General features: G+C 51.9%; 4 protein-coding genes across 4 annotated transcripts; 3 read left to right on the top strand and 1 right to left on the bottom strand.

Annotated features, from left to right (window-relative positions):
- Window positions 1-2,288: 2,288 nt before the first annotated feature.
- On the top strand, window positions 2,289-2,651 carry M409DRAFT_34233 (uncharacterized protein; the record flags this gene model as incomplete). The annotated part of the gene is made up of 1 exon (XM_033810319.1): window positions 2,289-2,651. A coding segment is annotated over one exon (363 nt), but the record flags the coding sequence as incomplete, so codon positions are not given.
- A 2,771-nt stretch (window positions 2,652-5,422) lies between these two features.
- Window positions 5,423-6,099, top strand: M409DRAFT_31111 (uncharacterized protein; the record flags this gene model as incomplete). The annotated part of the gene is made up of 4 exons (XM_033810198.1): window positions 5,423-5,536; window positions 5,588-5,827; window positions 5,913-5,951; window positions 6,004-6,099. The coding sequence occupies 4 exons, from the start codon at window positions 5,423-5,425 to the stop codon at window positions 6,097-6,099; spliced, it is 489 nt and encodes a 162-aa protein (XP_033659257.1).
- Window positions 6,100-8,499: 2,400 nt separating this feature from the next.
- On the top strand, window positions 8,500-9,801 carry M409DRAFT_61719 (uncharacterized protein; the record flags this gene model as incomplete). Its single annotated transcript, XM_033814854.1, has 5 exons — window positions 8,500-8,565; window positions 8,751-8,939; window positions 9,004-9,401; window positions 9,515-9,601; window positions 9,759-9,801. 5 exons carry the CDS (start codon window positions 8,500-8,502, stop codon window positions 9,799-9,801), a joined length of 783 nt encoding a protein of 260 aa, XP_033659256.1.
- An 853-nt stretch (window positions 9,802-10,654) lies between these two features.
- Window positions 10,655-12,480, bottom strand: M409DRAFT_61718 (uncharacterized protein; the record flags this gene model as incomplete). The annotated part of the gene is made up of 4 exons (XM_033814853.1): window positions 10,655-11,152; window positions 11,564-11,565; window positions 11,690-12,241; window positions 12,360-12,480. 4 exons carry the CDS (start codon window positions 12,478-12,480, stop codon window positions 10,655-10,657), a joined length of 1,173 nt encoding a protein of 390 aa, XP_033659255.1.
- Window positions 12,481-13,285: the final 805 nt, after the last annotated feature.

Below are 13,285 nucleotides of genomic sequence, written 5' to 3'. Positions count from 1 at the left end.
AAGGCTTTCCAGCCTTTCGTCGAGAGACCAAGAGCATCGAGAGTCGAGCTGGTCCACGCTATCCAGTCTTTGCCCAAACGCCCGCGATTCTGCTGCAGAGGAGTCCATCGTACTAAGCCACGGGCGTCAACGTCTTGTAACAGTGTCTTCCAATCACATCCTAGAGAAGGGCTCCTCCAACGAGCATCACGAGACTGGAGGGTGTGAAAGTCCACTGGTGAAAGGTAAAGTTCAAAGTCCTTCTTGAAGACAACATCTGACGTCTTATGCTAGCTTTACAAGCAACGACTGGCACCGAACACATGTGCGGTGATCCAGCAGAAGCCACCGACGATCTAAATGACGATGAGAAAGAATTAGGTGATACGGCAGCCTGTCATCGGTCGTATGTCGCCATGACAAAACTGGACGGAGACCATACCGGTCGTTGGGGCAGCCGTCTACGGCATACATGCGTCAGGGAGCATGCGTACAACCAGAAGCGACATCCTCTTGATGAATACATTGGGAAATTTTTTCCCGACCGGCGAAGGCTCAAGCGTAGTCTTTGAGACGCCACGGGGAAGGTCTTCGGCTCCACGGCGTTGGTGCCATTGTACGCGATGATGCTGTCGTCCGTCTCGTGGATTTCTAGATGGGGGTTGAGATGGCGAAGGGTCAGCCGATCGTCAAACGTCAGACGGTGGGAGAATGTGGTAGACGATCTTGTTGAATGACTTTCCGATAGCAAAGATAAGAAATGGGAAGAGACCGCAAACAATTTTCAGAAGAGCATCGTAAAAGGCAAAACAGCCGAACATGAAGTACATGTCCATCTGATTGACCCATAGGTCGAACTTGTCGCGGTCTCCATAGAAGCAGTCGGGCTTGCCGACCTTGAGGTTGTCGTGTCCAGCATCGTTAGCCAAAGAGTTGATGGCCTCGTTGGCGGTCCTTCGGGCGGTTCCTGCCTCAGAGGGGCGGGGGTTCCCCTCGTACTAGATCGATCTCCTACCTTGAGGGCGTTCAAAGCTGTTAGGATCGGTTCAGAACGCGAGGAAGACCCCCACGAGGCGCACCTCTAACTGCTTGAGTCTGCACTCGCGACGATTAGATCCGCCGTCGGTTTGACATCGACAAAGGCTGCTATATCGAATCGCCTCTCCTCGCCTTGCATAGTCGTGGAATGTTCTTGCAACCTGAGCTCACAGTCAAATTCCTATCAGCGGCAATCACTATCCCTCGGCAGGGAAGCAGACGCACGGCAGGCAGTAGAACGGCTGGAAGGCCACTTGCGCGGGCTGCGCAGGCGGACATACGGCACGCAAGTACATTGTCAGTACGGCCTTTTACAGCTGGGAAGGGTTGCAACAGCTCCAACACCGGAGCCTACGCATGCTTCAGGGGAGTGGCAGCCATACTGAGCACTTGGGGTATATCTGTGATGAGTCAGATTCACGACACTAGCGCATGATCCACCGGCGAGGGTTATATAAAGCGCGACCCCTTCCGTCAGCTCCTTCCGCCTTTCATCTTCCGCTTTACCATCCCCCTTTGAAGATGTTCCTGAAACTTTCTGTCGAGCCCTCGATCTTCGCCCGTGCCTCCGGGTATACGACGACCGCCTGGCCGATGAGCAACCCTCCCGGATCGAGACACCCTCTGCGCGAAGGTCAACATACTCCTGCCGACCGCTTGCGCGAAGCCCTTTATACACTCTCGCGGATGTCCCGTTCGAAGCAGTGGAAAATCGACCTTCCAGTGTCGTGAACGTGTCAGCGCAGCGACGACACCTTGGTTGCATCTCAAAGAAGTTCAAAGACCTGCTGGAGAAGTTCACTTGGTCTCGGAACGCAAGCGTGCGGTGTATTGGACGTAATGACGCCGTGCTACCTCAGTCTGCGGTCGAGTCTGCCTGGTTTGCACGACAGGTCTCTCTCGACATCGGCTCCTTACAAGGTGTGGCGCTTCAGTCTTTGGCGGGTCAGCTGTCCCGCTTACTCAAGAGTCCACATCTGCTGGAATGCCACATCAACGTCTCTGCCGGCGACAGCATGTTCCCCGACTCGCTACCGCAGAGATGGAAGGCAGAATTTGTGCGACTTGCACTCGATCAGTCCGCCGATCATGGGTCCAAGGGCTGCAACAAATTTCGTTTCAAGGTCGCGAGCTCTACAATGGACGGAAACGCAAATGACGGCAGGACTCCCCTCCAGTGGGCGTTGGAGCACGGCCATATGGCCTTTGCCCACAGCATCGCGGAATGCACCGGCGCAGAGTTCAATCGGGCGCAGGATGAGCGAATCCCAACCGCACTCTGGTGGTCAGCCTTTCTCGGTACGACCGAGCTGCTGCGCACGTTAGTCACGAAAGATCCCCAGTCTTTGGAGATGAAGGCACGTCGTGACGGCATGTCTGCTCTACAAGTAAGCGTGCGAGAGCAACGCTTTGATGCTACCGTAATCTTGCTTGAGAACGGAGCGGACGTGAACTCTGTGAATAGATTCGGAGAAACCGCGCTGATGATTGCTGCGGGCTCAGGATATGCGGCAGCGGTGGAGCTTTTGTGCCAATGCGGCGCCGACGTCAATATCGTCGATCGTTTTGGTGAGCCCGCATTGTTGAAAGCCGCAGAGCAGAATCACATCGACGTGGTCTCATACTTGAGCAATACCTCGGAATGTGACTTCTCCCTTGGGCCCTTAACTGGTGCGACGGCTCTTATCCGCGCATACGAGAACAAAAGTACCAAATGCATCGATGCTTTGGAGAAGCATGGGGACTCACTCCGTGGTGGATCGCTAGCACAAATGCTCAGTGCGGCTGTATTGCAAGAAGATGCGGAGATGATTGACTTTCTCGTGAATCGGAATCCACGAGAGAGCAAGACCGCATGGAAAGATCATGCACGAGAATCTTATTTCTGCTTTAGGAAGCAAGAAATAGAGATGTCTATACGACTCCATATCTTTCCGCAGAACGCACTCGAGGAGTACAAGAAGGGTTGGGACAAGGGATCCGGCAATTTATGGTTTTGGGACAAGATGATGAAGTACCTTTCGTGAAATGATCGATAAAGTTTTCAGTCTTATGGACTTTTCAATCATCTGCTATTCGAGTTCGACCTCCCAATTTATCACCCGTGATCTTGAGTCATCTCCATTCATTGAAGCGTGAAGATTGTCGAAAATCTACACCATGAAGACAGTGGCCGTCGAGGTAGCTAGCTGTACCCTGGCTGGATACTCATACCTCAAACGATCCACCATGACTTGTTCGATCGCCCAATCGGTCCTGCGTCGCGCGTACGCGTTTGATAGAAGGCCTTGACTTTACTTTTCATTAAGGAACTTAATAGATTCCTATTTTGTGGGCACACCTGACTTGAGGCTTGACTGTCGCTGTCAATCCCAGCAAACCCGGTTCCATGGCCCTGTACCATTGCTGTATCACTACCGTTGATCCATTCTAGTGACTCCGTTCTGTGTCTTGTAGCAAGACTGTGTTATCCAAGTCTCCAATTAACTCTCCAACTGTCTTTTGGAGCCTTGCGGCGAGAAATGCTACTGGACGTGCTCGTTTCAAGAATTGAGCGCCATCCGCGTTGTCTATGTCGTCACCAACCATGGAGGACGTACAAAGTATTGTTGAATGGACGACCCAGCGTTGCGGAGGTGGCCTGCTTCGCGTTCAGTAGCTGCAGATCTCGGGCAACAAATAAGTACAATGCGTACCTTCTGCTTGCCGCTGAGAAGCAGTTGCACATACGATGTGCAGAATTCGCTTGGCGCGTACACCTCAGGCATCTCTGGACAAGAAAAGCTAGTCATGCGGATACATTCACGTGTTCGCTCGCGAAGCAATTAGTTATGTGAACGATATGTCTTAGAGCCGCGGCAGATACCATCGAATCGTTGGCCGCTCGTCATAATCGGGACCCAGTCAAACTGCTGGCACTTCCTGATGGTGGGATCATCCAGGAGTACTGCTCGATTGTGGTTTATCACACCCGTCCCCACCGTGGTCGGTAAAGGCAGTCGACGGCTCAGATGGGATAGCTGCTCATCTGAGAGAGGGAGCGCCGACGACCTGCATCGGAACTCTATCGACGGGCTTTCCTCTCCTCCTCGGTCTGCTCTGTGAAGGCAGCCAGGCTGTCACGCGCTATTTGCGAAGCGACTCACCCATCTCACCCAAACAGCTCCGACACATGTCATTTTGGTGCTTCCACGGAGTGATGGCGCTGTTACGTCAGACCTAGCCAACCTTACCTCACGCCTCCCAAAAAGGCCACAGACAAACAGAATAGCTGGGAGATCAGAAGACATCGGATTGTGGAATTTCGCTAGGATCAGCGCTCGTGATGGCACTTGGCAGTGCAAGGAGAAGGTAACAATCCTCAAAGGACAGGAAGGCAGAAAAGCCACGAATGCTGCGTGGCAGATGCTAACGAGCTTCGCATCGCACAAATACGACCTGTCTGCTCGGACACCGAAGTGATACACAAGCATCACTTAATGGGCCGCGAAAAACTCCCGATCCCAACACAAGGTGCTGCAACTTAGCTCACGGTTTGGGGATCGAGAAGGACCATGTGCCTGGCGACGCTGTTTCACAATGCGGCTTTCTACCAGACGAGTTTGCCCACGGACCTGCCTTTACGCCTCCCTTGTCGTTCCCCTTGTCGCTGGCTGGGAATAAGATGTCACACCGAAATGGTCCGTGCCATTACCTATTTACACGACCTGCATGACGAGGATGCTGCCATCTGCAAGGCATGCTATCACGCCGCATGGCTGGCTCAAAGAGCAGCTAGCGTGTGCTCCACGCAGTCTGTCCCATGTTCACCGTGGCCGCGACGAAGCTCTTCCGACGGAGATGCTCGGCAACGGATGTTACATGATGGCATAATGGTGGACATGGAGCGAAACTAGTAACTGTGCGACACAACAAGCTGCTTGCATGCTGCTCTTACCATTCTTTAGGTGCAGTGTTCCAATATTGCATACGTGAGCAGCCAGACATGCACGGGAGCTGCCGTGCGCTGCAATATTTTGGCACACTAAATTGTCATGATTGTACAGCTGCATGGTCCACAGGGCACGAGATGTCGTAGCCTGCACTCCTTGTTTACATGGGTCATGCCGACCTATTCGAAGCAGGTGGAGCTACTTGTCCACTCGATTTATTTCTGCTCGATGTGGTGTTACAAGACACAGCATAACTCCTGTGCCAGTTATGGCTTCCGAGAGATCGTACTGCGTAAAAGTTAGGAGTACAAACTAAACTTAGAGATGTTACATCCTCATAACTACTAGGTCCTCTACCACCTACATTAAGGTTCCGGTGGCAGGTCTTGCCTTTCGTTTGACACTTCTCTCTTTGACGCTGTTGGCAGAAGGCAAGTTGAATCTCGACAATCTTTGGGTAGGCGTACTCACTCATGGCCCCACCTATACCTGCTCTGGCGCAGTCAGGGTCAAAGGTACGGCTTTTCGAACAGCTTGGATTCCACCTGGGCGACGAGGACCACCAACTAATATACGAGATGATGAAGGTAAGTGTGTTACGACTGAGCAGAATTGAATGATTGACTCAACTGAATCAGAAAGAGGCAGTGGAAGGCCTAAAACGAATGATAGAGGGCCAGGACGTCTTGACTTCTTCCCTCCGAAACTCGGACACATCACCATGCCTCAACTCCCAGATCACGGAGACTGAGACGCATCGCGAAACCATGCGAATCTATCTTACAGCTAGGCCAGAAACGAAGGCTGTCTATGACCTTGGCCACGACGTCGATGGAGTAGAAGAGGAGAACTGGGTCATTCGGTGGCTGTTATGGCACGTTTGTCGTTATCGCGATAGTCGCAACCGGAAACGCAGGGTCGTGTCTCGCAGTACAGAGGAGACTAAAGCACTCCCTTGCATAGTTTCAACTGTATCAAGCACACATCAGCGCAGTGGAGACAGTAGGTTGCGGGAAGAGACATACTCGGGGTCAACAGCTTATTCTCCAAACAGATCAGTTCCCTGTCGCTAGCTCTTCCCGACAGAGCAATTATTGGGATCCAGTTCGCAATCAGTGGTGCGCACGCAACCAATTGGGACACCATGTGACTTGCGTGGCGTCAATTAGCAATAACGGTGATTTGATCTGATTTGGTTTGACTACAGGCCAATCATGCATGTATATTCATTTCATGCCCTTCGTCACTGTCACAGTTCAATTTGTTCTCGCGGAGCAGGCTAATACTCCTCCTCGACCCATCTCGCCAATCGCCTGAGCGTAGCCCCTCAATTTCCAAAGGTCGAGGAGCAAGTCTTCTCTCTTAATGTCGATCCCTGGTCGGTCAATCCAGACTCCAAGGACGCTCAGATCACTTCGATTAGCCTCCAGACGCGTTGGCGAAGTGCCCGCCTTTTGGAGCAAAACACAATCCAACCGGGACGCTGGCATTGAATTTGCAAAGTGTGCGGTAAAGTTCAGCCCTAAAAATGGACTGTCATCTCGATAGTATCAATCCCTATTCAGCAGATGGGTGCTTGTCTGTTCGTCGGGAGGTCAGACAGGTCGAAGAGAAAGTATTGGCATGGTGTATATTTCTGGCAGAGCCGGACGACATCGAAAGTGCTCGGGGGCCGCCGTCTGTTGTCGTTCTCGATATGCTATGAGTTATTGTCAGATGGTTGCAAAGGAAATTGTCCCAAGTGCTTGATTCTATACAAAACTGGCGCTGAAAGTGCATACCTGGACGACATTCTGAGCTTCTGTCATACCCGGCCACGATGCGGCTGTCCTTCGACAAGAACATGGAAAAGAGGAATTGAACATCGAGAGGGTTTTCGGAAGGGATTTCGGAAGGCTTTCGAGTGCAAAACCTTTGGAGTCCAGTCTTGAAGAGTGAATTCCGATTTCTTAGCTATGCGCCACATTGAATGTTTGACGACTTGATATATCAGATCTCACAGTCAGACATGGATCATCCATCTCCCAGGCTTGAAGTGCAGCCTTCCCCAATCGATTCGAGGTTCGATCGAATGCCGAAGACTTGTTCTGGGAGAACCTGATTGCTGGCCCTGAGCTCGAGAAATCTGGAAGGTCCCAATGTGTTGAGAACGCTGGCAGCGGGTCTGACCCACGTCCTTCACATCACTCGCACACGAATTCATGTCTCCCTCTAAATCAACGTACATGTCAGCCTCTCGTCCTGTCGATGGGCAGGCTCCTGGAATTGTTCGGCAAGGAGGATGGGCAAAGACTCGTCACGAACGGCGCGGCAAGTGCGAAGCAGGCGTTCATTAGTTGCATCCCGCCTGCTTCATCGCCGAGTTCGACGACTGTTCGGATGCCAGAAAGCACAGCTCCCTCGTCGGAGAATGGCAATACCTCTACTAGGGGACGTGTGTCCATCAGCTATGCTAATCTGGGGAACCACGATGCATATCAGGGCATCACTTTTGAAACTCGTCCCAAGCGCTAGTGTCGGTAGTTGGGCGGAGGTCCTGGTGCTGAGTGGTCGAGTGCGGTCACCCGGAGTCCAGGGCTCCCACAAAAAGCATTGATCAGATCTGTCCATAATGAGGACATCGGACCATTGCAGAGATGTCGGAAAGAGAACATGGCTTGAGGCTGTAAATTGGCTGATGACATCCCTACGTTTCTGGTATGCCGCTCGGGCGGTGGCTTTAGGCCCGGATTGTTTAGGGCTGGCACAAGAACGTTGTTGGACCAGGCGACACCGACGTAGAGTCCACTCCTGTGATCTCCACTTCGAAAATCAGACATGTGAGCTGTTTCGACAGTTTCGCGCCAGCGTAAGCCCATCACAGCAAGGATCTGTGTTATGTTGACCACCATGCACGTTCCGATGTATGAGGCGCGGCTTCCTACACTGATTTCTAGTACGGCCGTCGTGGATTTCTCCTCTGTGGGCATTTCTCGCGCTAGGTCTTGCTGGCTCGGGTTCATCTTCGCCAGCAGATCTCGTCGGCTGATGAAGTGTCCAGAATTAGTCAGACCATCAATGACTTTGACGTCAGTCGCAGTCGCTGCATGTCGTCGCCCACCAAGGAGCTTCTTTGACCTTGTATATGAGCCGGAATTTGCCGTTTGAGTCGTTTTCGAACACAGTAACAATGCGAACCTTGATTTCATAAAAGCGTCGTCTACGCCACACGTGAGCTGTTCGATCTGTTCGAGAAGATCTGATGTGGACTGTTCACCGCGCGAGCAAGTCTCCAGTACGGTGTGCAGCAAAGGGTCTTGGATGATCGGCCGGTCGTTCACGCTCTTTGGCGAGGAATGTGGTGGCTCCGTTGCGTCGATAGGATCGCTTGAAGCTTGTGACCGCAATAATGAAAGCACGGCGTTGCTTGATTCCTGCAGGTCGCGTTTCGTGCAACCCGGCCTCTTTGTTTCTTCCGCCTCAATCAACTTTGACCACAGGCCGTCCAACTGAATCGAGAATGACCTCCCGAGGCTTTGTATCATATACTCTGGGCATATAGTACCATGATATGTATCGTGCTCATGTAGAACATGGAGAGCGCCGAGAAGTTGTCGCATCGTCATACACGCCTCCTGTGAGTTCAAGGACGTGAGATGATCCTGTCCACAAAGTTGGACGAGGAGACACGAATCATCGTCGAGACACGAGTCGTCTTGAACCTGCATTATGACTGTGAGCCCTTCATGCGTGGAAAAGCTTCAGCCTCCTCAGAAAGTGTCTAGGAAACTGATGGACCAGATATCTTGCCCTGGCTTCCAGGCCAAATCCAGCTCCTCCCGCGTACGTGCGAATGCCAGAGAAAGCGGTGTCACTCCAGTCCATTCTAGTTTTTTCCAGTACAATGTACGCATTCGCTTTGTTCCCAAAAAAGTCCTTTCGTCGAAATTGGGATGCTATACCGCATCTCCGTCTGATGCGAATATCTACGTCAACTCTGGGCGCGGCCAGGTGGGCACTCATGCAAGTTTGATCTTCAGCATCATTCAAAGACTACGCTCTAATCCAAAGCAAGCCCAGCGCTTCTTCGACTTGTTCCATGGTGGCTATGAGCCGAAATGCCGCGCTGAAACGGTCGACGATACGACTGTGGTGGACACGTTCCAAATCTCAGCAATTGTCGAACACAACTGCTTCCCTTGCTCAGACGGTCGTTCCAGTGATACGATTGTCCAACACCAAGCTTGTCAGAACTTGTCAACCAAGGCAGGCGACCGTTGGACAAGCCAACTATATATACAAAAGCCTGGAAGAAGCGTACGATGAGGAAACCTTTCAAGATGTACCTCGTGCAGGTCTGATCGATCTTGGAACATGGACATGCCAAGCATACAGCCTCTTGCTCGAGCCACAGAAGTCTCTCATCGTTGTGGAGAAAGTTCTGCGTGACTCCGGCTTACACGTCGAAGCAGGGTACGTTGGTATTGAAGCAAACCTATGCGAACCTCAGTATGCCTGCTGTCGACGCGGCGGTGTATGCTGCGCATGCGCACTTTTCTCAAAATCAATCTGCTGTTGGAAAACAGTATGAGGACTTGGCACGGAGGCTGTATCGAACATTGTTTGGCGAGCTTCAAGGTTTTGATATACGGTACGGAAGTTCGCATGATAATGTAAGTGACCAGCTGGACAGGATAGCACGTTCCACTACCAGAGTGATCAGCGCTTGCGATTTCGCTGCCGAAGGAAAAAGTTTCGGTTCACATGTGGTCGACTCCTACAGAGGCCTCTCCATTTTCGCTTTGAGTACAACTTGTAACGCGGAAACAGGGAGAAGGGTGCACCAAATGGAGAAGTTTATACCTCCGAGTAAGCACACCGTGTCGCAGGCTAAGGCACTTTGGGAACACTGGTCGAAACTGTTGTGGTGGAGGCAGGTCCTCTGGCTGTAAGATCTCGTATGCCTCTCTAATCCTTTCCGTGAGCACAAAGCCTATGCACTTCGTCCCCCGTATGTATAGGTAGGCCTTGAACTTCGTGTTGTCGGTAATCTGCCCTAGAACTCGGAGTCTGTCCAGACCCAACTTCCTAGTCGCGTGAACGAAGCTTGACGCGCGCAAAAGGATCAACAAGCTGTGTCGGCTCCTTCCCGCCGACTCCGGCCGGCCCGAAGATAACATAAAAGTAGGGGGACGACACCATGCGATTGGGTGAAACAAGCGACAGACTAGCGGGTGTCGGGGAGAGGGCGACGAAGGGCGGCGCAGCAACAGCGCCCCTTTCTTTGTCATCTTTCCGCTTGAAGGGCTTTCAGCTCTCCTAGTTTCATTGTCACTACGATGTGACCCCTGCAACCGATTTGTCACCTTTCTAAACAACAGAGGTGTCCACGAAGTCAACAGACACTGCACAATTCGATCTAGAAGGATTGTTGGAATAGTCGAAATGAGGCAACCGCGAGCGGCACGCTAAACGGGTAGTCTTCGGATCATCGTCGTTGAGCTCGAGTTCAATCTCAGCGTTCTAGTAGCTCAAAGAGAAGGTTGGAGATGGGTCAGAGTGAGAGGGATGGTCTCCTCAAGAGGCCAAGGATATTTAAGAACGACCGAGGGGTTTCTTTCTTTGTATCTGCTACATCTGACGATCAGGAGAATCAAGAGAGTAGACGGAATTTGGAGTCTCGCTTATAAGATAAAGTAGGGTACGGAAACTTTATATAATTTGTATTAGACTGTTCGAGTATCGTAAGTGTGCCAGAGCACATTCACAGTATTTAGAAGTGCAGGTGGGCCATGAGCAGTCTCAGGCATCAAACCGGGTACAAGACGTCGCCGACGTATGGGAGCATGCGTGGCAGCAGGCGTCGCAGCGTTACGATGAGCGACAGAACGCCAGCACCATCCAGCCCGGCGAGGCCGATGAGGTGAATCCATGCTTGCGACGGACCGGGTGGATCGAGTATTTGAAGGGCTGCCAGCCGAAGATTCGTTACAGTCGACCCGCAAGCCCGTAGTCGAAGGGACGATCGAGAGCGAGAGAGAGCCCATAGCAGCGGCCATTTGGGAAGCCGTCGGCGACGTCGCAGCCATCAGCCAGGATACAGTGAAGGACAGTGGAGTGATGTTGCGGTTCGAGGCCGTCCGTACCGGTCCAATATCAGCCGTTGGAGACGTACCGGGACCATGACAGCGTACGGAAGCAGTGTGGGTCGTGGCAGCAGCCTTCTGCCATGCGATCATCCATGCAGCGAGTGTTCGAACCATTCTCTAATTGAGAAGCTCTATCTCTCACCAGTGAACGTGGAAGCCTGAGATCCTTGGCATACATCTGATCTGATGGGAAATTATGCTACGTAGATGGAAGGTCACGGCCGAAGGACTGCTACAGACGACCTCCGCCAAAGTCAAGGCGAGGGGGGAATCAGCTGAATCTGTTCGAAAGTGATGTGAACCATAAGTTGATCCTCCAGAGGACATGATGAACTGAATGGCCTAGTCGTAATTTAGATGGGATTTCCTTGACTGAGACCTATGTCCGTCCCGACGCCAATCTACATCAACCTTGGCCAGCGAGTCTATCGATCTTCCGGTCGCCCTGTTCAGACCCTCTAAACTGTCCTGGGTGTAGAAACGTACATCTGTTATTCATACAAGCAGATCCCATCAAACATTGACGGTAAACGCATTGTAAGCCCCTGTTAGCACAACCACGGCACTGTCCAGCAGAGGAACAAAACCGTCCGCTCTCATGGCATCGCACACAGACAGCCTTTCTCGAGTCTCCTTTAGACGGTGAGCTGTCTGATCTTCGGCGCTTGGTGTTTCTGTCACCACCACTGTATTCATGGCATACTGATGATGGCCTTTTTGCTGGCTTGCTGTATAGCGTAATCTCGGAAACGTCTCTGCCTCGGCGATTCGGAGAGGAGTGGCAATCGTAGTTGTGCTCGCATCGTCCTGACGCATAATTATGCATCGCACGCAATTCTCCTCGTAGCTTTGTTAATTCTCTATCCTTCGCCTCTGCTAGGCTCTTCAGCTTGGATTCTAGCGATCTTCTGCGATTTTCGCTCATAACTTCCAAGTCTGTGATCTTTTTGGCGGACTCGCTTGTGATGCGATCTGTTTCCTTGCGGATGGTTTCATTCGTGATGTTTGCCTCATCCAAGACTTGCCGCAGCAGCAAAGCGTCAGACTTCGTTGCAGTAAGCTCCTGCTCGAGGTTACTGAGCTGCTCCTGTAGGCGGGTAACCTCACGGGCGTGGCGTTCCGCAAGCCGCTCTCGCGCGCTCTGGAGTGCGCGGCTGAAAGAACCTACGGAACGTTAGCGATAAACTCCTCCGTATGTTCGATCACACAAAATTCTTATAGATGACACAGGCAACATCGCCGTTATGAAGCACGGTCAACGCCAAAGTAAGAAGGCACATACCGAGCTTTTTCATAATGTCGTCCAGCTCGATGTCGTTGCGGATAACAACTACGTTTTGGGTCTCTTTTGGGGCAATCATGCAGGCTTCCGGCGGTTTATGAGGCCGATCAAGGGTAGACATGCTGTGCGGAAGGGCGTGGATTGTGACAGACTTTTCGATATTTCGAAAACGTCGCGAATGTCTAGTTAGGCAGGGAAGACCGTGCAAGTTTCCGCGGGAGAAGGAAAAAGATTCCGTGGAACTGACGCCAGATTCAAGTAGAGAAGTGCGAAGAGAGAGGGCAACAGCCTTATAGTGCGCATAGTAATGTCGCAGAGGAGTCAGGCGGTAAAATGGGAGCGTGAACTCGACTGACGAGCGGCATGTCATCTACCTGCCAATCTATTTCGTGGGACTGCGTGCTTTCTGTGGGTCGCTCTTAGTACGCCTGTATAGCAAGGTACTTGATTCGCTGCCACAGGCTAGAATTATCTGCAGACCTAGTTTCAGCTCGCGCGAGTTGGAGTTGTAGCATGCTAAATATGGGCAAGCGGCGCGTCCCGCCCAGTGCATATTCTGTAGCACATTATCGACCTCGGTAGGAAGCGATGCCAACCGTTTGCAAGCTGGCCATTGTAGAAGAATCAGAGTTGCGGAAACTTGCCAGGTGGCAATTCAGCTGGAGGCAGCTATTTCAACCCAGCTTATCAATGGCCTGAGTAAAGCGCTACTGGAGTCGACCAGTGATGCACTTGCATTCTGGCCAAGGGTTCAGGATCGGCGCTTAGCAGAGTGAGATCTGAAGGGGGTGTATGTTACAGGCTAAGGCACTTTGGGAACACTAGTCGAAATTGCAAAGCAAGCTTGCCAAGACACCATATACAGGCTTGGGCATAAACGTTAGCAACCCCTGCTAGCCTAACGGTCGACGTCCTCACACACACAC

This window comes from Zasmidium cellare, assembly GCF_010093935.1.
Source record: "Zasmidium cellare ATCC 36951 unplaced genomic scaffold M409scaffold_101, whole genome shotgun sequence".
Lineage (NCBI taxonomy): Eukaryota > Fungi > Ascomycota > Dothideomycetes > Mycosphaerellales > Mycosphaerellaceae > Zasmidium > Zasmidium cellare.
This window is presented reverse-complemented; position numbering and strand designations above follow the sequence as displayed.